At 47.1% G+C, this 23,708-nt stretch overlaps 1 protein-coding gene across 2 annotated transcripts in view; it reads left to right on the top strand.

Annotated features, from left to right (window-relative positions):
• smim14 (small integral membrane protein 14) overlaps nt 1–23,504 on the top strand; it is a 70,985-nt gene extending 47,481 nt beyond the window's left edge. For both annotated transcript variants that reach the window (XM_072496594.1, XM_072496593.1), the window contains 2 exons: nt 15,523–15,671; nt 18,035–23,504. In XM_072496594.1, coding sequence (XP_072352695.1) covers nt 15,523–15,671; nt 18,035–18,073 — 188 coding nt within the window. In that variant the 3' untranslated portion in view covers nt 18,074–23,504. The remainder of the gene's footprint in view (nt 1–15,522; nt 15,672–18,034) is intronic.
• Nucleotides 23,505–23,708: the final 204 nt, after the last annotated feature.

Raw genomic sequence — 23,708 nt, 5'->3', positions numbered from 1 at the left:
AAAAAATGTTTTCCAATTAAGGGGCAATTTAGTGTGGCCAATCCATCTACCCTGCACATCTTTGGGTTGTGGGGGCGAAACCCACGCAAACTCTGGGAGAATGTGCAAACTCCACACGGACAGTGACCCAGAGCCGGGATCGAACCTGGGACCTCGGCGCCGTGAGACAGCAGTGCTAACCACTGTGCCCCGTGCCGCCCTATGTCCCAGAATTTAAAAAAGAACTGATTGGCTGCTTGTCAATTCCATCAAAGTGACATCACAGGCTATGCCACAGAACATACTGAATCAAGGGGTCTGCCTGGTCAGTCAAAATAGATTGGCAGGGGGGGATTCAGCTCAAAACCAAATGTCTGTATTATTGCAGGACTGGACTTAAGAAAGAGAACTACCGAACAGACAAGGATTTTACAAGTTCCTTGCAGTCTCTATGTTCTGAGGGTGGAATTGCCTCCCTAAACCTCCTGCTCCTTCTTTGTCTTCCTCTAAGATGCTCCTTAAAACTAGCCACTTTGACAAAGTTTTTGGCATTTTGTTTTCTCACATTCTTGTGAAGTGCGTTTGGACATTAAGGTTGCTGTACAGATGCAAGTTGTTACAATGCAGTTACCACACTTCTTGAGATTTTCTTTTTAAGGTATTCTAAACACATGTAACGTCAATAAAATACACTCCATCAAATCTAAACTCCTGAAATAACGTCATGAACAGCCTTCACCGCATCTTGAAGCCATCCTCCAACCCCCTCAACTCGAACTTAAACTTCTCCAGCTGGAGAAAGAGAGGTGAAGACCACCACATCGGCCCCCTGCCCCTCCAACAGCTCCGACACTTCTGAGACCCCAAACATCGCCACCAGAGGTCCGGCCTAACCTCCACTGCCTATAGCTAGCGTCCCAAACACCACCTCCCAAAGGCTTCTCCAGCTTCTCTCAACCCCAGAACGTGTGAGTATACTTCACCAGCCGCCTCCTCCACTTCCCGCACCCATAGGCCACTCCCTGGAGGAACCCACTCATCCTCGCCTGAGTCATGTGTTCCCTATGCATCACCTTGAACTGAATTAATCTCATTCTTGCGCAGGACGAGGTTGAGTCTACATGCTGCATCGCCATACACCACAGCCCCCAACATATTTCCCTCCCCAGCTCCTCCCATTTACTCTTGATCCTCACCACCTGTGCCCCGCCCTGCTCCCCCAACCACCCATGTATTGTGCCCTTCCCTCCCCCAAGTCGTCCGGAAGCAGCAACTCCAACAGTGTGTACTCTGGCAGCTTGGGGAACGTCCGGCACTCCTTTTGAGCAACACCCTGCACCTGCATATACCTAAACTCCTCTCCCACAGCTTGTCCAGTCCCACAAATTCCCCTCTGAGAACATGTCCCTAACCTGCTTCAGCCCGCCTGCCTCCACTTCCCATGCGTCCCTCCTCAACTGGTTCCACATCCTGATTGTCGACTTCACCAACGGACTCCCTCTATACTTCCCCGGAGCCAACTGCAACGGAGCTGTCACCAGGGCCCTCCGATAAGAGCTCCTGCAGGACTCCTCTTCCAACCTATGTACGCCCCCTTTCTCCTCAGCAGATTCGGGAACACAAACCCCTCTTTCTGCCTCTGCAGCAGACCCCTCCTCACACTCAGTACCTTCCCCCCCCTATATAAACTCAAGATGAGTGCCTCCACCCTCTGGAAGAACGCATTGGGGAGAAAGACCGGGAGGGTCTGAAAAATAAACCGGAACTTTGGCAGCACATTCATCTTTGCCGCCTGTACCCTCCCTGCCAACGTCAAGTGCAAAGTGTCCCACCTCTTGAGATCCCCTTAACCGGGGACTTCCGGTGGTGGCATGAAGAGGGGAAATCGCATGCTGGGTGGTTCCTGCTTGAGGCGTGCTTTTATAAGTTTTAAAGTCCGGTCCTGAGGTGCAATTTGTGAATGATTGATTGAGAGAATATATAAGGAAGGCAAAGGATGTCAAAAGGATAAAGAAAAACAACCATGGGCAGCACGGTGGGGCAGTGGGTTAGCCCTGCTTGCTGCCTCGCGGCGCAGAGGTCCCAGGTTCGATCCTGGCTCTGGGTCACTGTCCATGTGGAGTTTGCACATTCTGTCTGTGTTTGCGTGGGTTTCGCCCCCACAACCCAAAAGATGTGCAGGCTAAGTGGATTGGCCACGCTAAATTACCCCTTAATTGGAAAAAATTAATTGGGTACTCTAAATTTATTTTTTTTAAAAGGAAAAATAGCCATGAAGAAGAGAGGGAGGGAGTGAGTGTTCACCGTCGAGTGAGAGGGCCAGCCAGGGAGCTAGTACGATGGCGGAGGCTGGACTGCTGGGTGGGGCAGCACTGCTCACAGCAGAGAGGGTGACTGAGGTGATGTCTTTGGAGCTGGAGAAGCAGTTTATGAAACACATGGAGGAGTTGAGGAAGGAGATGGCGGTGGCTTTGAAGAAGTTGGTGGAGGCAGTCGCCCCGGTGAGAGTAGCTGTGGCGAAGACATCGGCCAAAGTGAGGAAGCCGAGCGAGAGGATAAAGGGAGTGGAAGAGGCCATGTCGCAGCACAGCGATCAGCGCACCTCGATGGAGGATGAGCCACGGAGGGTGGTCGAGGCCAATAAGGGGCTTCGAGCAAAGCTGGAGAACTGCTCGAGTGGCAAAATTTAGGATTGTGGGCTTGCCCGAAGGGGTAGAGGGCTCAAGGCTGACGGAGTACTTCACCAAGGTGTTGGAGGAGTTGATGGGGGAGGGGGAGGCGAACCCCCAGTATGAACTGGACCAAGCTCATTGGTCGCTGAGGCCAAAGCCAAAGATAAATGAGCCAGCAAGGACAGTGATCATCTGCTTTCACAAGTACTACATGAAGGAGAGGGTGTTGAACTGGGCGAAGCAGAAGCGGGTGAGGTGCAGTGGACTGGTGCTGGAGTTCGCATATACCAGGACTTGCGATGGTGCAGCTGGCAAAGAGGCGAGCGGTTTTCGGCCGAGTTAAGACGGCATTATACAACAGCAGAGTGTGATTTGGTGTGGTGTACCCAGCGAAGCTGAGGGTTACCTACAACACCAGAGATTTCTACTTCGAGGCGATGGAGGAAGAAGGCCTGGGACAGAAGTGAAGACTGGAACTGAAGAGGGGTTGTGGACTGTGAATGGGGATCTGGGAGAGGGTGTAAATGTGTTTATTGTTTGACCTACATGGGATTTACTTCATGCTGTTATAGAGTTTTGGTTTTTTTGATTGTCATTCTTTGTTGCGACGGTTTTATGTTATTTTATTGAGATGTTTGGATTCGATTGCTTTACTGGGAGTGGGTGGGAGGGGAGGGAAAGCCTTGGGTGGGGGCCCTCGCACGAGCTAACTTAAGTCGGCTAGTGCACGGAGGTGAGGTGGGGGGAGGGGCTGTGGACATTGGAGCCTTGCGAGCAGGGTTTGATGGGCCGAAGAGGTGTGAAAGGGGGGGGGGGGGGGATCGGTACTGGGTGAGTTTTTTGAGAGGAAATGCAGGGGGGATTCTGGGAGGGAGGGGGAAGGGGCTTGATATTAACAATGGATAGGGGAGGGTCAGGCTCATGAGGCAGGGCCTGGTGTTACGATGATGGTGGATAAGAAGGGGGGGGGCGAAACCCCTGGTTAGGACAGTTACGTGGAACATTGGATGGCCCAGTCAAGAGATCAAGGGTGCTGGAGCATCTTAAAGGTTTGAAGGCCGATGTGGCGATGCTGCAGGAGACTCACTTGAGGGTGAAGGACCAGGTGAGGCTTAGGAAGAGCTGGGTCAGCCAGGTGTTTCATTCGGGATTTGATGGTAGGGCTCTAGGGGTAGTGATCCTGGTTAGCAAAAGAGTACCGTTCCAGAAAGTGGTTGCAGACCCGGGAGGCAGGTATGTGATAGTGATAGGGGCATTGGAGGTGAGGCTGGTGATGCTGGTAAGCGTGTCTGGTCCCAACTGGGATGATGTAGAATTTGTGAAGGTGTGTGGGGCCTTCCTCGACTTGGATTCACACAAATTGATAATGGGTGGAGACTGGAACTTGGTGCAGGAGCCGAGATAGGACAGATCACGGCAGCGCTCACTTGTCCCATCAGGGAGGGCGAAGGCGTTGACTGGATTAATGGCAGAAATGGGAGGGGTGGACCCGTGTAGGTTTCTGCACCCGGCGCGCGGGAGTACTCTTTTTTTGTTCTCCTCGGTCCGCGAGGTTTATTCGCAAATTGACTTTTTTGTGGTGGGGAAGCCGCTGTTGGCAGGGGTTAAAGGGTCGGAATACTCGGCAATTGCAGTATCAGCTCATGCTCTGCATTGGGTAGACATGGTGTTGGAGAGGGGGGCAGTGCAGAGGCTGGGTTGGAGATTAGATGTGGGGCTGGTGGGGAACCGAAGGTTCTGTGATAAGATTGGGAAAGTAATTGAGGAATATGTGGGGTTCAATTGTACAGGCGATGTTTTGCAGGCGGTGGTTTGGGAAGCTCTGAAGGTGGTGGTGAGGAGGGGAAGTGATCTCGTTAAAGGCAAAGGAGGATAAGGATTGGATTGGATTTGTTTATTGTCACGTGTACTGAGGTACAGTGAAAAGTATTTTTCTGCGAGCAGCTCAACAGATCATTAAGTACATGGAAAGGGAATAAAAGAAAATACATAATAGGGCAACACAATATATACAATATAACTACATAAGCACCGGCATCGGATGAAGCATACAGGGTGTAGTGTTAATGAGGTCAGTCCATAAGAGGGTCATTTAGGAGTCTGGTAACAGTGGGGAAGAAACTGTTTTTTGAGTCTGTTCGTGCATGTTCTCAGACTTCTGTATCTCCTGCCCGATGGAAAAAGTTGGAAGAGTGAGTAAGCCGGGTGGGAGGGATCTTTGATTATACTGCCCGCTTTCCCCAGGCAGCAGGAGGTGTAAATGGAGTCAATGGATGGGAGGCAGGTTCGTGTGATGGACTGGGCGGTGTTCACGACTCTCTGAAGTTTCTTGCAGTCCTGGGCCGAGCAGTTGCCATACCAGGCTGTGATGCAGCCCGATAGGATGCCTTCTATGGTGCATCTGTAAAAGTTGGTAAGGGTTAATGTGGACATGCCGAATTTCCTTAGTTTCCTGAGGAAGTATAGGCGCGTTGTGCTTTCTTGGTGGTAGCGTCGACGTGGGTGGACCAGGACAGATTTTTGGAGATGTGCACCCCTAGGAATTTGAAACTGCTAACCATCTCCACCTTGGCCCTGTTGATGCTGACAGGGGTTGTGTACAGTACTTTGCTTCCTGAAGTCAATTACCAGCTCTTTAGTTTTGCTGGCAGTGAGGGAGAGATTGCTGTCGCTGCACCACTCTACTAGGTTCTCTATCTCCCTCCTGTATTCTGACTCGTCTTTATTCGAGATCCGGCCCACAATGGTCGTATAGTCAGCAAACCTGTAGATGGAGTTGGAACCAAATTTTGCCACGCAGTCGTGTGTGTACAGGGAGTAGAGTAGGGGGCTAAGTACGCAGCCTTAAGGGCCCCGATATTGAGTGGAATCCCCGGGTAGGGCGGTGACCAGTGCCGTAGGTGCACTACCCAAGCCTAGCTGACCAGATGGGGGTCCTCAAGCAGGGCGGGGATCAGTGCCGTTACTCCACTGCCTGCGTGACCAGACAAGAACGGAAAGATTTTGTGTTCACCGTGGATAAACTGGTTCTTATGATTGCCGTTGAATCAGAAGAGTAGTCATGACTGTATCAACTGTTGTCTGCCGACAAACTTGTCCCTTTAACTGCCGTGTGGCATTAAAAGAGCAGTTATGACTGCATCAAGATTTGGAGTGGGGCCATGAATAAACTGTATCGTGAGTCGAACAACTTACAAACATTCAACATTTTTTTTTTTAAAAAACCAAGCTGAAACAAGAAAGCGGGCAGGCTCCATCGGAAAGAAGGACACTGTAAATGTCAATCGGTTCCTTTTTCTCATCATCTGGACACATTATTGTTCTACTGTAAAAAGAGTCGCATGGTGGGAGTCAGACTCTTGAGTCATCTTCTCCCGGTTGCCATACTCGTGACTGGAGTAGCTGTGCCAAGGCGGCCTGGGCCGATGTGGGGTCCATCTCATCGTTACGGATGAGTCGGTAGGAATTGTCACGGTGCTTATGCTTAGTGTCTAAGGTGGAGGCGGTAGGGGGCAATCCATCGTCATCGGGCGGTGGGTCCGGTTCAGTGGCTTTTACATAAGTGGTCTCGTAGGGGTCAAACATATCCTGTTCGGAGTCGCTGGGAGTGGGGCCTGGTGCAGAATTCAAATCGTGTGGCGGTTCCATGAGGCCTAATGTATCAGTGCTGTCCCTGTCGCTGTCGGTGCTGGTCGAATGAAGGGAGGGGCGGAGTCGCGTCTCGGGGGGTGGAGTCGATGTGGTGTCCGAGGACGGGCTGGACTGGTTGAAGGAGGGTAGAAATAGGTCGTTCATGGGCGGGGTGTGTTCGTCTGCTGCTGCAAGTGAGATGTGGTGGGAGTGGTTGCTCTGTGTGCCATAAGGCTTAAGCTGATTTATGTGAAACCATCCTGACTTGCCATTAGGATAAATGACCTTATAAACGTAGGGGCTGACTTGGTCTGAAATTGAGTAGGGTCCTGCGAATTTGTGAGAAAGAAATGAACTGGGGTTGTACAGGGAGAGCATGACTTGCTGTCCTACAGAAAATCCCATTGGGTGTACCGTTTTATCTTGTGCCAAGCCTAAAAGCTGCGGCGAGCTGGGCTGCTTTAACGTTTTTAAGGATTTGTTGTACTGCTTTCTCATGGTTGACGGCGGTGATTGTGGGGCTGGCCAAATCAAGCCCTAATAAGTATTCTGTTCCCTTCATGGTCGTCCGGTCATGAGGGTGTGGGGGGTGTATCCTGTTGAAGTCGATACCGTGTTCCTAATGAACATGAGTGCAAATGGGAGAACTGTGTCCCATGTCCATAAGACATAGGAGCGGAAGTAAGGCCATTCGGCCCATCTAGTCCACTCCACCATTCAATCATGGCTGATTTCAACTCCATTTACCCGCTCTCTCTCCATCGCCCTTAATTCCTCGAGAAATCAAGAATTTATCAACTTCTGTCTTAAAGACACTCAACGTCCCGGCCTCCACCGCCCTCTGTGGCAATGTATTCCACAGACCCACCACTCTCTGGCTGAAGAAATTTCTCCTCATCTCTGTTCTAAAGTGACTCCCTTTTATTCTAAGGCTGTGCCCCCGGGTCCTAGTCTCCCCTGCTAATGGAAACAACTTCCCTACGTCCACCCTATCTAAGCCATTCATTATCTTGTAAGTTTCTATTAGATCTCCCCTCAACCTCCTAAACTCCAATGAATATGATCCCAGGATCCTCAGACGTTCATCGTATGTTAGGCCTACCATTCCTGGGATCATCCGTGTGAATCTCCGCTGGACCCGCTCCAGTGATAGTATGTCCTTTCTGAGGTGTGGGGCCCAAAATTGCTCACAGTATGTCGTATTTTGCTGCTGTACCATTGTCCTAAGGATTGTTTTGAGGGTTCGATTCATGCGTTCTACAATCCCGCTGGATTGGGGGGTGATAGGCTATATGAAATTTTTGTCGTATGCCAAAAATTGTGAGGACATTTTTCATGACGCGTCCTGTGAAGTGTGAGCCTTGGTCTGCCTCGAGACTACGGGGGAGTCCCCATCTTGTGAAGATGTGCTGTGTTAGAATCTTGGCTGTCGTTTCAGCCGTGTTAGTCCCAGATGGAAAAGCTTCCACCCATTTCGTGAAGGTGTCGATCACTACCAACATATATTTAAAACCATTTTTGCAGGGGGGTAGGGGACCTATATAATCTATCTGTAGATTCGTCCAGGGGCCATTAACAGGGTGGGTGCGACTGAGTTGACCTTTCTTCGCATACCTGTCTGGATTGTTCTGGGTGCAAATCAAACAATTCTCAATGTAATGAGTCACATTGGATTTTAAATCGGGCCACCAACAGTGAGATCTGAGGTGGGCAAGGGTTGAATCTATCCCTTTGTGTCGGGACTCGTGGCCACGGTAGGGGCTGCTAATGGGATCACTTTGTTTAGTTCCCTATAATCGATGGTCAGTCGCCATGAGCCATCGGGTTTCCTTACGGGCCGAATTGGGGCATTGTTAGTTGAGGCTACTGAACAAAGTACGCCTTGGTCAAGTAAACTTTGGATGACGTTTGCAATTTCTCCCTCTGCTTGTTGGGGGAAACCGTACTGTGTCTGGGGTTTAGGATCGGGACCTGTGATGTTAACTAAACCTGCGATCTTGCCGCAGTCGTGCTTGTACCGGGCAAAAGATGCTTTGTGTTTCTGCAAAACGTCTATAACTTCTTTGTCTTGACTAAAGGATCAAACCAGAAGTCTCCGACTGCGCTAATCCTGTCTGCGTAGGCTCCAACTGTGAGCGTGGCGGGGGCTCGTGCTGCCTTTGCCATTCTCCACACACACCTATTGACGGGGTTTGAGCGAAAGATTGTGGGAGCTCATGAAATCCCAAAGAAATTCTACGGGGCGTCCCCGAACTGTGCCTGCTACTACCGGTCTTCCGGACTTGTCCCAAAAGGTGTCGCAAACCCAAGTTGGGGAGTCCGAACACCGTCAATCGGTGCCGTTCATGTCTGCGTTCTCAGAACGGGTGCTAACACTGTGAATGGGCTTGGCTTTGGTCTTATTTGGGGCATTTGCCTGCTGGTTTCGCTGCTGTTTCTGGGGGGCATTGCATTCCTGGGCGTAATGTCCTAACTGTCCACAATTATAGCATTCTTGTGATTTAGGCTGCTGTGGGCTGTTTCTTCCCTCGTTTACCCATGCGGGGATTTGATGAGTCCTGACTGGATGCATGTTAGCATCTGCCTGTTCTTCCTCCACTTTTCCTTGTTCTGACCTTCCCTGAAGGGACTGTTCCCAAGCTCGGGATAATCTCTTTAATACCCATTTCTCATTATGTGTGTCGTCTGAGGGGTCATAATTGGTGCAAGCTCTCTGTCCTGCTTCGGTCGCATGGGAGACTAGGATACAAGTCCATTTGGCCATATTTTCTAGTGTCAAATGGGCGCGGACTAACTCTCCAAATACTGCAGTAAAGTGGGTCCAAAGGCATCCAGCAAACGCTGTTGGGCGCTCGGTCTTTTTCTGTCTGCATTTATTGAGTCCTTCTACGGGATCTCCCTTATTGTAGCCGATCGCATCTAGGATCGCTGCATGCATTTCTTGGAGGGTACCTCCTACATTTTGTGGATCGGGAAGGGCTGCCACGACCGAGGGGTCGAGGCTCAAAACTGTGAGCTTAACTTGCTCTTTTTCGCCCAGGCCGTACATGGTCGCCTGTTGTTTAACTCTCACAAAATAATGGTGTGGGGCCGATGTGGGTTGGAACAGTTTGATTTTGTCACACGCTTCCCTTAATTGGGTGACGGTTAATGGGGTGGTGTACAGAAAATCGGGGTCTCCGTCTGTTGTGGCCCTGCGCTGTGTGGTGACAGGGTTCATGGGATTGTGCACTACCTGTGCAGTCGGGGGTAGGGGTTACTTTCATTGTCCATTTTTCCCTGTATGCTCTGCGAGTGTCCATTTATATGCTGAAAGTGGCCATCCCAGATGGCTACACATGTGACTAGCTTGGTTTGATATTCTCTCTTGGCATTGCGGATGGCTTTGAAGAGGTCGTACCTGGATTTCTTGTATAGGTCAGAGTTGTCTGACTTGAAATCCTCAGATCTGTCCTTCAGTAGGGAGTCAATCTCGTGATTGAGCCATGGTTTCCAGTTGGGGAACGTACATACTGCTTTCTTTGGCACGCAGTCGTCCACAAGAAGAGGGTGGAGCGACACATTGTAATTGATGAGGTGCTGGAGGTACTCGGGAGTTATGCAGAAGACTGGGATCCAGCGAAGTTGGAAATAAGGGAGGAACTACAGGTGAATTTTGACCGGCTGTCCACCAGGAAGGCAGTGCGCCAATTGAGGCAGGCAAGAGGAGCGGTTTACGAATATGGAGAGAAAGCAGGACACATGTTGGCAGGCCAGCTTCGGAGGGAGGCAGCGGCGAGGTTAATTGTTCAGGTGAGAGATAGGGCAGTTAAGTTGGTGGTGGCTCCGGTCAGATTAATAGGGTGCTTGAGGAGTTTTACGAGAGGTTGTATAGGTCGGAGCCACCGGGGGGGGATCGGGAGATGCAGGAATTCTTGGATGGTTTGGAATACCCGAGGTTGGGGGAGGGGGATAGGGACATGTTGGATGGGGCGATAGTGGAGCAGGAGATAAAAGATGTGATTGGGAGGATGCAGTCGGGGAAGGTAACCAGGCCAGATCGATTCCCAGTGGAGTATTACAAGAAATTTAAAGATAAGTTGGTGCCACTAATGGTGGGGATGTTTGAGGAGGCAATAGAGAAATGGGGTGTTGCCACAGACTTTGGGGCAGGCATCGATCTGCCTGTTGCTCAAGAAGGATAAGGATCTGACAGAATGTGGGTCGTATAGGCCCATATCACTTTTGAATGTGGACGCAAAGGTGTTGCCGAAGGTATTGGTGGGTAGGTTGGAGGAGTGCCTCCTGAAGGTGATAGGCGGAGATCAGACAGTGTTTGTGAAGGGGAGGTAGCTCTTTTTGAACATTAGTAGGGTACTGAATGTGGTTATGGCACCGGCAGAGGGGAGGGAGACAGAGGTGGTTGTGGCATTGGATGCTGAGAAGAAGTTTGACCGATGGAGTTGCTTCGAGTATTTGGGTCTTTTTCGGGATATAAGCTTAATTTAGAGAAAAGTGAATATTTTGTGGTGTCTCGGCCAGAGGTGGGGGCTGGGGTGGAGGGGTTACCATGCCGTGGGCGGGGACTCACTTTAGATATCTGGGGGTGCAGGTGGCACGAGATTGAGGGGAGCTCCGTAGGTACAACATTACTAGTTTGGTGGGTGGTGTGAAAGCAGATCTGACAAGGTGGGATAGCTTCCCTCTGTCGCTAGCAGGTTGGGTTCAGGCAATTTAAATGAATGATTTTTGTTTCTGCCAAAGGCATTTTTCCAGGAGGTTGAAAAGATGATTACCTTGTTTATATCCCCGGGGGGGGTGGATTTACTATATTATTACTGGGTGGTGAAAGCGGAGAAGGACAGGAGCTGGGTTAGAGGGGGGTCTCCCAGTGGGTCAGGCTGGAGGAGAGTCTGCAGGGGGTCAGGGCTGAGGGCGTTGGGAACTGCACAACTCCCGATGTCCCCGGGGAAATACTCGGGGAGTCCGGTAGTAGCGGCGACGTTGAAAGTCTGGAGGCAGTTGCGCCAGCACTTTAGGTTGGGGGTGGGGTCAATGGAAGTGCCAATTCGGGGGAATCACAGATTTGAGCCAGGGAAGTGGCTTGGAGTTTCCGGAGAAGGGAGTTGGGGCACTAAAGGATTTGTTTCTGGGGGGCTGGTTTGCGGGACTCGAGAAGCTGGAAGCGAAATATGGGTTGGGGCAGGGGGAAATGATTAGGTATATGCAGATCCGGGATTTCGCTAAGAAGGAGAAACAGCTTTCTGGTGGTGCCGGCCTCCACACTGTTGGAGGAGGTGCTGACGAAAGGGAAAATGGAGATGGGGGTGGTGTCAGCGATTTATGGGGCGATTCTGGGAGAAGAGAAGGCACCTCTGGAGGGGATTAAGTCAAAGTGGGAGGAGGAGTTGGGAGAGAGCATGAAGGAGGGGTTGTGGTGTGAAGAAGGTGAATGCCTCAACTTTGTGCGTGAGGTTGGGGTTCATACAGCTGAATGTGGTGTACAGGGCACACCTCACAAAAGCGAGGATGAGCCGTCTCTTTGAGGGGGAGGGGTAGAGGATGTTTGTGAGGGGGAGGGGGGCCGCAAACCACGTTCATATGTTTTTGGAGGGAGGTTTTCAGGGTAATTTCGAAGGTGGTACATGAGGCTTGAGCCGGGTCCTCTGGAGGCCATATTCGGGGTATCAGATCGGTTGGGGTTAGAAGCGGGTACGGAGCCAGATGTTGTAGCCTTCACCTCGCTGATCGCCCGAAGGCGGATCCTGTTGGGGTGGAGGTCAGTCTCTCCACCCTGTACCCTGGCGTGGCGGGGGATCTGTTGGAGTTTTTAACACTCAAGAAGGTGAAGTTTGAGTTGAGGGAAAGGATGGAAGAGTTCTATAATTCATGGGCTTTGTTCATTATGCACTTTCAAGAATTGCATGACATTGAACATTAGGGGGGAGGTGCGGTTGGGATGTTTAGACTGTGTATGTTGTTGATGACTATATATGGGTGGATGGTGGATTCCTGATTCCTTTTCTTTGATGTTTGTATTTAAAATGTTTGCTCACGGCGCCGAGGTCCCAGGTTCGATCCCGGCTCTGGGTCACTGTCCATGTGGAGTTTGCACATTCTCCCCGTGTTTGCGTGGGTTTCACCCCCACAACCTAAAGATGTGCAGGCTAGGTGGATTGGCCACGCTAAATTGCCCCTTAATTGGAAAAAATGAATTGGGTACACTAAATTTATTTTAAAAATTGAAAAATGGGGGCTGTTTGGGGATTGGTGGGAGGAGGGAATTGTTGACCAGGGGTTTGACATTGTATTTGTTATTGTTGGTTGATTGTTGGTCGGTTTAAATTTGGATGAAAATGTGAAAAAGGAGGAGAATAAAAATATTTTTAAAAATAGATCCCCTTAACCTCCTCCACTAACGCTGCCAAATTCCACCTGTGCATCGTGGCCCACTCGTGCGTCATCTGAATCCCTAAACACCTAAACCTCTCTCTAGCTACCTTAAACGGTAATGCTCCCAAATTGGCCCCGTCGCATTCACCGGAAACACCTCGCTCTTTCCTACATTCCGCTTATACCCAGAGAAGGCCCCAAACCTCTCCAACTGGGTACAAAAGACACACCTACGCCACAAACTTTGGCCCAACCCAAACCTACCCAGAAGTTTGAATACGTACCACCACTCTACCTGGTCAACGGTCTTCTCCACATCCAATAAGATACAATAACCTCCGGTGGCCACCCTTCTGCTCGAGTTATAACTACATTCAACACTGAACATCCTCAACAGGTAGGGGCCAACTCTGTCGCAAACAGCTTACACAACTCCTCCGGAAAGCCGTCCAGCCCCAGGGACTTCCCCGACTGCATTCCCCTGATACAATCTATCATCTCCCTCAGCCTCAGAAGCTCCTCCAATGCCTGCCTCTTCCCTTCCTCCAACTCTGAGAACTCCAACCCGTTCAGGAATCGTCCCATATCCCCCGCTTCTCCACCCGGCTCGGCTTCATACAACTTCCCTTAATACCCCCTGAACACCTCCTTTATCTTCTCCGGCTCTGACACAACCTCTCCTTTCTCCGCCCGCACCTATAACATTTCCCTAAATGACCACAATTGGTGGGCCAGCAAACGGCTCGTCTTTTTGTATTCATACTGCACCCCCCTCGCCCTCCACAGCTGCCCCACTGCTTTGCAACATCAACCTGTCGAACTGCCCCTGCAGCCTCTTCCTCTCTGCCAATAACTCCTTCATGGGGCCCCCCAAGTATGTACCATCCACCTCAGCTATCTTGTGTAACAGCTGCCTGTGCTTCTCACTCCTCCTCCTATCCCGTGAGCCTTAAACAAAATAACATCGCCTCAAACCACCGCCTTCAGTGCTTCCCAAAATGTGGCCGCCGACATCGCCCCGTTTTGATTAAGTTCCGTATAATTCCCAATAGGGCGGCAAGGTGGCTCAGTGGTTAGCACTGCTGCCTCACGGCGCTGAGGTTTGATCCTGGCCCGGGTCACTGTCCGTGTGGAGTTTGCACATTCTCCCCGTATTTGAGTGGGTTTCACCCTCAACCCGAAAGGTGTGCAGGCTAGGTGGGTTGGCCACGCTAAATTGCCCAATAATTGGGGGGAAAAAAGAATTGTCTACTCCAAATTTATTTTTAAAATTCCCAATTGCCAGTCTCACTTTTTCACGAAACACCGTATCCGTCAAAAGTCCTGAATCCAACCTCTGCCCCGCCCCAAACTGAGCCTAACCTCCAGCCAATGCAATACATGGTCCGAAATCACAATTTGCGCATACTCCACCCCTACCATCCCTATCGGCTCCATTACACATATCCAAGTCCAGAATCCCCCCCCCCCCCCCCCCCCCCGGTAACCAACTTTACAAACCCCACATCATCCCAGTTAGGCGCATGTATGTAGACTAACACCACCAGCGTCCCCTCCAACACTCCGCTCACTATCATACGGCCCCCCTTTACGCCCGTGACCACGCTCAACCTTCAAACCTGACACATCGCATTCCCCCTTCCCACCCCAGGCCTGCACTGAGGCCGCTTGTAATTTGTGGAGGTATTCTATGAAAGCTTTCTAATTACCATTTACTAGGCGGCTTTGTTTGTTGTTCAATGGCTAGCCTATTATGCAAGAAAAAGTTTGAACACACAGATTCAAATTTCCATAAATTTCAAGGAAAGACTACAAGAAAAATTTAACCCAATACATCTAATCTAGTTCTACTCTTTTTCAAATTGCTCATTGAATGAGCCTAGGTCACAGCTTATGAAGTTGCCCCTTTTAAATAGTTTTCTTCCATATTTCCAAACAAGAAAATATGTTTTTTTCATAGGTCAAAAAAAACACTAACCTTTGGGAAAATATCCTTGAGATATTTTGGTACATGGATTTCCAGGTTTCACCACATCTGTATAAAATACACTAATTGTTGCTGCTCACTGTTTACTTGTATTGTGTTTAGCTAACTATGCTGGGGCCCGGTTTGACTCCGTTGGCAGAACAGCTATTTCTTGATGTAGAGCGAGGCCAACAATTCCCTTACCAGCTGAGATTATTTATGAAGGCCCCCCTTTTTTTTTAAATTTAGAGTACCCAATTAATTTTTTCCAATTATGGGGCAATTTAGCGTGGCCAATCTACCTAACCTGCACATCTTTGGGTTGTGGGGGCGAAACCCACGCAAACATTGGGATAATGTGCAATCTCCACACGGACAGTGACCCAGAGCCGGGATCGAACCTGGGATCTCGGTGCCGTGAGGCAGCAAGGCTAACCCACTGCACCACCGTGCTGTCCTCGGGTCCCCTCTTCTTAACCTTGTCCCTTGTCTGAGGTGAGGTGATCCTAAATCACCACCAGTAAGCTCTCTCCCTCAAAGGGGAAAGCAGCCAATGGTCATCTGGGACTATGACAACTTTATTTTTACTTCATAGCTAACTGCAAATTTCATATTTGGCATGCTAGATCCTAAAGGATAAACTAAGCAAACTTTTGAATATGGAATGCCTCCATTATTTTAATAAACAACAAAGAACTGGAAATTGTCTATTTGATATCAACTGTTTGCTCCTATCTCCTTTAAAAACAGTAATTTTAACTTATCGGGTGGGAGGTCCACAGGATTGGGTGAGACAATATTATTGAGTGAGCTGTAAAACCAATGTTGCACACAATGGATGGATTAAGATAAAATTGTCCCTAGTATGTCTGCTAGTACAAAATTTATTCTGTCTGTCTCTAGTACCTGGACCAAGTGCTTCCAATGATGGTGGAATGACATTGTCTATGATTATGATGGCTTGGATGATCATTGCCCTTGTGCTATTCCTGATGAGACCTGCTAGTCTGAGACGATATCAAACAGGTGGAAAGTCACATGGGCCACAGAATGTAAGTTGGTTTACATATATATGCTTTTTCACTCAAATTGCCTATATTCACAGATGCATGGCACCAGATTTTCCTGGTGTATCCAGGATGAATCTGACCGACTAAACAAATGGCCTGCACATGATGACTATGTTGAGTGAGATTTATTTTGAAAGATATGTCAGGCATAAAGCAAGGGGTGGCAACAAATGCCTCAACTAAAATGTTGGGCTAGAGGACCACGTAATAATGATCCTCTTGTGTCATCATAGAAGCCATAGAATTCCTACAGTGCAGAAGGAATCAATTCGGCCCATCGAGCCTACACCGACCCTCCAAAAGACCTGGGTCAATTCCCCTGCCCTATCCCCGCAACTCCACCTAGCCTGCACACCTTTCTACCTCCCAGGAGCAGTTAACCATTTGCAGTTGTTGAATTTCAGCCTCCTTGCCCTGCATTCAGGCAGGTTGGAAGGAGCATTTGCGTCTCTGGAGTTGTGGGCTCAAGTCGCACTCCAGGACTTGAGGACAAAATTTTAGGCTGGCACTCCAGTGCAGTACTGATGGACAGCTGCACTGTCGGAGGTGCTGTCTTCCTGATTATATATTAAATGAGACCCCCATCTTCCCTCTCAGTTGGATGTTAAAAATCCCCATGACACTTCCAAAAAGAGTAGGGGAGTTACCCCCAGTGTTCTGGACAATATCTGTCGATCAACATCACAAAATGTTCAGATTATCTGAATATTATCACATTGCTGTTGTGGATCTTGCTGTGTGCAAATAGGCTGCTGTGTTTCTTACATTACAACAGTGAGTACATGTCAAACTTGGCTGTAAAGGCTTTTGTGATATCTGTGGTTGTGAAAAGCCCTATAAAGCAAGTCTGCTCTTGTATTTCTTCATTGTAGGACCAAAAAAACACTTGTGGCTCCACTTTTACCCAAATTTGGTCAGATGAGTCATTTTACAGGCACAGGATGCTTCTTTGCATATTTAAACAGCCAGTGTTGTTTTCAGATGGTCACTACAGTAAGAATATGGCACATTTTAGCATGTGTTTTAATTTATTCTATTGCCCACTCTCCTGTTTGGAGTATTATAATGACCGGGGAGGCAGTGGCGTAGTGGTATTGTCAGTGGACTAGTAAATCAGAAACCCACGGTAACATTCTGGGGACCTGAGTTTGAATCCTGCCACTGCAGATGGTGAAATTTGAATTCAATAAAAATCTGGAATTAAAAGTCTAATGATGACCGTGAAACCATTGTCGATTATTGTAAAAACCCATCTAGTTCCCTCATGTCCTTTAGGGAAGGAAATATTCCATCCTTACCTGGTCTGGCCTTTTTGTGACTCCAGACCCACAGCAATGTGGTTGACTCTTAACTGCCACCTCAAGGGCAATTAGGGATGGGCCGTAAATGCTGGCCCAGCGGCGCCCACAACCTGAATGAGTTTTTTTTTAAAAGTTGGTTTTGTTTCTTTCATTCATTACAGCTACAGTCAGATTTGTTAATAAGAATTTGTTAATAAGAGGTGTTACTTCAAAATTCTAAACTTTACAAAAGGAGTACTTGTCGAAAATATTTTCTATTTATTTCTTCTGCAATGTTCTAGTGGCCAGATATAAAGGGCGCGATATAAGTTAGAAAAAATAATTCACTCTGGAAGTACAGGGTATGACTCCGCTATCTAACGTCTTTTGTGCCCCGCCCCGCCACCTGCGAGGCCGCATTTAGCATATTTTCCTGCACTGCGGAGCTCCGACAAGCCTATAAGGGGGTCATCAAGGTGAACCTGCGTCCCACCTCACATGGACAGGGCAACCCTGGGCCAGATCTTGGTGTGGGTGGCACTGCCAGGGTGCCAGGTCAACAGCATCAAGGTGCCCATGTGGCAACCGTGTTAGGGTGCGACCCTGTCTGGAGGCCGACCACCCGTTGGCTTCCAATCGGTTGGGACGATCCCCGCCCCCCTCTCCAAATACTGATCCGCCTGGTCCCTATTTGCAAAGCTGATAGATGCCAGGTGGCCGTTTGACCTGGCGCAAGCACAGGAAAGTGGATTCCTAAACTGTGCGAGACTGTGTCCTGCCCATTGCGGGAGGGACCCAGATTGCGACATCTCGCGAGATCTGGTTCGATCTTGCAAGGCCTCCCCAGCATCTACCCGCATTCCAGCGGGATGCAGCCAGTAGATCAGCCCAAAGAGTGTTCCCAATAGGTTATTTAGTTTATTCTATTCAAGTGGTGAGGTCTTGCTATCTCCTCATGTAGTTGTGAAACCATTTGAACTCTTGATGGTATCTACTTTGAAAAGTATTGAAATGAACTAGTATTGTCAAAAATTTGGTAATAATTCAGTTCAATTTCTTTTCCAGAATCCAAGGCAAGGTCCCCCTGCTCCTCCAGTGGATTAGACCTGTGCATATCTTGCAATTGCCAGTCAAAAAACCAATGACCAAACCAGTGACTTGTGGCCTGAATAATTCTCAAAACTCTTAGTTTACTTCTATATTTTACTAATATTTTCTTAGAAGATCAGTATTCCCTATATAGTACTTAACGGTTGAACAGTTAATTACGGTTGAACAGTTAATTGTGCCACTTACAAAATCAAACATACATATAAAATAATGAAAACATTTCCTTTTCCAAAAACAACTGTAAAATCTAGATGAGTGTTCCCATAGAATTGCTGATATCACCCAGGTGAGAACAATACAGATTAAATGTTTCCTTGAATTGTGCAGGGACAGTGGAATAGGTGTCACAACTGTACCTGGCACTGGACCATCACAATGCAAGCAGGACAAACCAAATCAGGCCCTAAAGAAGGTTATAATGTTATATTTTGTTTCTGCCAATTTTTGGGGGACGGAGGGACAGGATGGATTCTTGGGTTAAACATTGCTGATTAAAACATTGGGCGGGATTCTCTGTCGGCCAACGCTGGAATTGAGAATTTCCATTGGGCGGTGAATCGGTTCTGACCCCCAAATCGTGGAGAGTATTGATTTCATGCCAAATAGCAATTCTCCGTCACCTCGACAGCGGCACCAATGTGTTCCAAAATGCACGTAAACGCCATTGGCATATCATTAGTGGGCCTGACCTGGTAATCGCCGCCTCCAATGGGCCGAATTCCCGATGGCGAGGGGTTTACTGTTTTTTCTAAAAATTGTGAAACTGGTGCTGTGGCTGCTGAGGGAGAGAGAGTGGGTACGGAAAGTGTCCAACATCGCCATAGTTTGCTGACACTTGTGCTGGGGGAGGGGGGGGAGTAGCAGGGGTGGCCAGGAGGTGGGCTGTGGAGTCGGGGTGGATGGGCATGGGACCATTGCCGTAGCCTGCAAGGCAACCATGCAGCTGTGCACGCCGCTCACTGCCCACTGTGAACTTACGACCACCGGTTGTATGGGTTTTCTTCCAGGCCACTCCCTAGCCGACTCTTCAGCCGTTTGGGTGCGTTCCAGTGCAACCAGTGCCATGTTGTTGGCTGGGATGGTGTGTGGTGTGTGTGTGTGTGTGTGTGTGTGTGAGAAGTGAAATGTGTATATGCGGCTGTAGCTTGTTAGCCTCCTGAGTGTCAATCACGAATCTGGTACCGTTTCTCATTGGAATCGATTGTGTTCCACACGGAGCCGGTGCTAGTCCCTTAACAGTCGCTGAATTGGCCCAGGTCCGGCACCAGTTTTGCTGTTGTGGAAGTCCGCATATCCTGCCCCGGTGTCAACACTTAGTCTCAGGAACGGAGAATCTGTTGATTATATCCACAGCCTTTTTTGAGGGGCTATTCAACAATCCTTTTGTAACAGTTATATTTCAAATGTTTTATTGTTTTTCTGTGCAATGCAGCACATTCCAGCCACCTTTTTAATTTTATCAATGTGCTTCATTTAAATGTTCTGGTATTGTGAGGTCAGTATAATTTATCCTGGTGCCAATATATATTGCAAATGTACTGCATTTAATTATGTATTAACATTCATCAGGCATTAGGATGCACTACATACTTGTGTACAATTCCAGTGCCAATACTGTTCTATACGTGCTGCCAATTTCTAATGTACAACTGGAAGACGAGATGGCTCATTGAAACTCTACTCCACCTCCACCACCATAAGATTTGTCCACTAGCATGTTGGCCAAGACCTGTAAACTGATCACAGAACGGATTCAAGTGAATGTAGTCACTGATTATGTTGCATGAAAAGATTATTGCAATATCTTTTGGGTAAAGTTTTATTTTGTAAAAATCTCTCATTGAAGAAAGCACTGCCGGAGTTAGGCTTTAAAATGTTTTTGTTCATTATTTACTTAATTGTGAATATATACGATGCTTCTTTTGATTTTCATGGTGCGGGTGTACCTTTCTGAAAACAAGATATTGTGGTATGGAGCGGTAACACCCTTAACTCCTGTTTGCTGTTTCTCACTCTACTCATTCTTATTTTATCTAAATCTTATTGTTGTGAGGTACTAGGGTTTCCCCACAGGTGGTTGGGGGGGGGGGGAGGGGGGGGGAAGCAGGGAGGATCGGGGACCAATTAAAGTTCTGCTCATAAATTCCTACCAGATCAATTCCTACCAGATCATGTACTGCAGGGAGCCTAGTAAGACCAGATGATGGGAAGAAGAAATAAATAAACTTATTGAATTAAATTTCATCTTGAGGTACAAATCTACCTCTTGTTTGTTAAACTATGTGTTACATTGAGGGGTCGGTTAGTTCGGTTGGCTGTACGGCTGGTTTGTGCTGCGGAGTGACGCCAACAGCATGGGTTCAGCACGGTAGCACAATGAATAGCGTTGTGGCTTCACAGCGCCAGGGTCCCAGGTTTGATCCCCTGCTGGGTCACTGTCTGTGCGGGGTCTGCACGTTCTCTCCGGGCCTGCGTGGGTTTCCTCCGGGTGCTCCGGTTTCCTCCCACAGTCCAAAGACGTGCATGTTAGGTGGTTTGGCCATCCTAAATTGCCTTAGTGTCCAAAAATGGTTAGATGGGGTTATTGGGTTATGGGGATTGGGTGGAAGTGAGGGCTGGTTAGATGGGGTTATTGGGTTATGGGGATTGGGTGGAAGTGAGGGCTGGTTAGATGGGGTTATTGGGTTATGGGGATTGGGTGGAAGTGAGGGCTTAAGTGGGTTGGTGCAGACTCGATGGGCCGAATGGCCTCCTGCACTGTATGTTCTATGTTCAGTACCGGCTGAGGTTAATCATGAAGACCCTGCCTTTTCAACCTTGCCCCTTTCCTGAGGTGTGGTGATCCCCCGGTTAAATCGCCTCCAGTCAGTGTTCTCGGTGAGAGCAGCCTATGGACCTCTGGGACTATGGTGGCTTTCATTTCATTCATGTGTTATATGAATGCCTTACTTTAATATAGTTCTCCCCTATTTTCTGTAACTTTTTTATATTGAACTACTTCGTACTCAAGTTTAAAATATGACCACTATGATTACTACCATCTCTGGTAGGCAGTAGTACTGATAGTCTCTGTGTCTACACCATACAGATCAGCAAAGTCACAGGTTCAATCCTTGGTATGTACTGCAGTAATTGATGGGAGGGAGGGGGTTTATATAATTGAAGCTAACCTTATGAGTGAAGAAAAGCAAGTCTCTACCTTGTAGTTGCTTAAGAAGCATAATGAGCTCAATTATGATGCTTCTGGTGATTGAACAGCTGGTAAAAATACTCACACAGGATTAATGAATACTTGGGCAATGTACGGAAGGGCGATTGGCACCAGAGGAACCATGTCCCAGGGATGTAACAGAGCCTTAATGAAATAGGATAAAATTGGTGAAAATCTAATGTGTCTGATAATTGTTGAAGATTGCCAGTGTTCAGTTGATGTGCCTTTTATATGACATTGCCATACTTGAGGGAAAAATGCAAAATCATTATTGTTTCCCTCAGTTTGACGGCGCAGCATATTCAGAAAAATTCTCATTGTAACAGTATTTTATATACAATATGAATAAGATAGAAAAGGTGAGATATGTGTGGATATACATTGGCATAAATTGTAGTATAAACCTTTCTGAAGAAAATTTGTGTCCACAATCGATTTGGTTAATCTCGTAGCCAATACTGGGTTTACAAACTAATCATTATTATCCATGTGATGAAGTGGTACCTTCAACATTTAAAAATCCTCCAGTAGTGGTAGTTCATACATGGGCCACTTTGTCCACATAACCTGAGGAGTTCAAGTCCATTTATTACATTGAAAGTGTAGATTCTGCATTAAAGGAAAAAATCATGTCTTGCCTAAGGAAGAGTAGTGTATCATCCATGCTGCAGTGACTGATGAATTTTTATGGGGTGAGTGAGGATTCACTGACTTTGGCTACATTTACTAGAAGAAATGTGCATCTCAGTTGAGGATCAGTTGAAGGAAATCCAGAAATAAATTGCAATTAATTTATACTTTCTGATATGAAATTATAATCCACACTAATAGTTTCAATGGAAGAATTTGAACACAGATGTGATTTCCTACTTGAATTTCCCAATTTCTTGCTTGGTTTCCATTTATTGTAATGTACAAATCAAATGTATTTCCTAATTTACCAATATAGAAATGGAAGCCAAATTATGAGGATAACAAAATCTTGTCGATGTTTGAGAAAACATTGCGCAAACCATTTACCTTTTTGGTAACATGAATTTATCGAATCCTACTGAACACATCAAATTAACATTGCTTCATGTTTTCATAAATATTTGCAGTTAAATTATTTTTTAAAAAGAGATATTTCTCTCGGGGTCTGCTCATCAAACAACAAACTCCATCTGAAGTCTGTCATTCTCTTGTTCCAAAGAGACTTATAAATCACAATTGTGCAATTTAAGTTTGTGTTGGGGAAATAATTCTTTTTTTTTACTTTTAAGAAAAAAAATTATCCATTAGTTAAAATGGCATACGGCTATCAAACAAATCTCAATTATTTTAATATTTCCTATAAATTTATAAGACAAATGTTTCTGTCCTTTTACTCAAAGGAGTAAAACTCTAATTTTATTTAATATACAGAATGATATCGCCATTGTACCTCTAGCATATTTTGTTTCTAATATCTCATTTTGGTTTAATTTTTATTGCAACTTTTAATTTAATGGAACATGCTCTTAATTCAACTAGTCCTGCTGATCTCTGATGCATTCCGTGGTTCAGGTCTGTGACTGATGCCCTTTCACCTACCTCCATGCACGCCCTGGAAATCTATGTTGGCCTGGAACTACTAGGTGATACCATGTGAAAGGTAGCTATATCATTGCACCCAAATAGTGTAGTAAGTGTACTTTTAAAAAAAATATAAAGCAGAGAAAAAGTGCATTCAGGTCGCAGAATATCTTCTGATTTCTCCTGCTTAGCTGTAGGAGCCAGGAACCAAGTGCAGGTCAGGTGCTATCACACTAGGAAGGTAAAAATTGGAAGACAGGCCACTCTTGACTAGATATAATGAAAAGAGCAAGAGTGGGGGAACTGACTACCCACTTTCTAAGCCACGTAAGATTTGTATGCCCAAGCACGGGAAAAGGGGAAACTTGCACCAAATCAAAAGTTGGGCGCTGTAGCAATATAACTAATATTGTATGTTATTGCTATCACATGTTACAGGAGGAACTGTTTTATTGCTGAAATTATTTAAATAGATTTTTAAACATGCCAAAAGGTCATAGTCATGTTAAAGATTTACATGAAATGATTGCTTGACCCTTGATTTCTGCTAATGTACTGTAATTAGTGCTATTCAAGGTTTTTAAAAACGTTAAAGATTTGTTATGGGGAAAGATGGCTTTTACTATGCACTTTTTGTTCAATATTAAATGGTTAAAAACATGGGATGAAGTTTGTTTTATTTTTGTTTGCAGCGAATGGCAACAGAAGGAACAGTTTGAAATAAACCATTTACTGTATTTCACGAGTATGTAATACAATCATCCTATTGTCAGTGACCATTCAGCAAATATTTCACACTGCTTAATGTCTATATTCATTGTGCCAAAACAATTTCTGTGATTTTATCCATATAAATAAACCATC

The sequence above is a fragment of the Scyliorhinus torazame genome, chromosome 3, assembly GCF_047496885.1.
Source record: "Scyliorhinus torazame isolate Kashiwa2021f chromosome 3, sScyTor2.1, whole genome shotgun sequence".
Lineage (NCBI taxonomy): Eukaryota > Metazoa > Chordata > Chondrichthyes > Carcharhiniformes > Scyliorhinidae > Scyliorhinus > Scyliorhinus torazame.
This window is presented reverse-complemented; position numbering and strand designations above follow the sequence as displayed.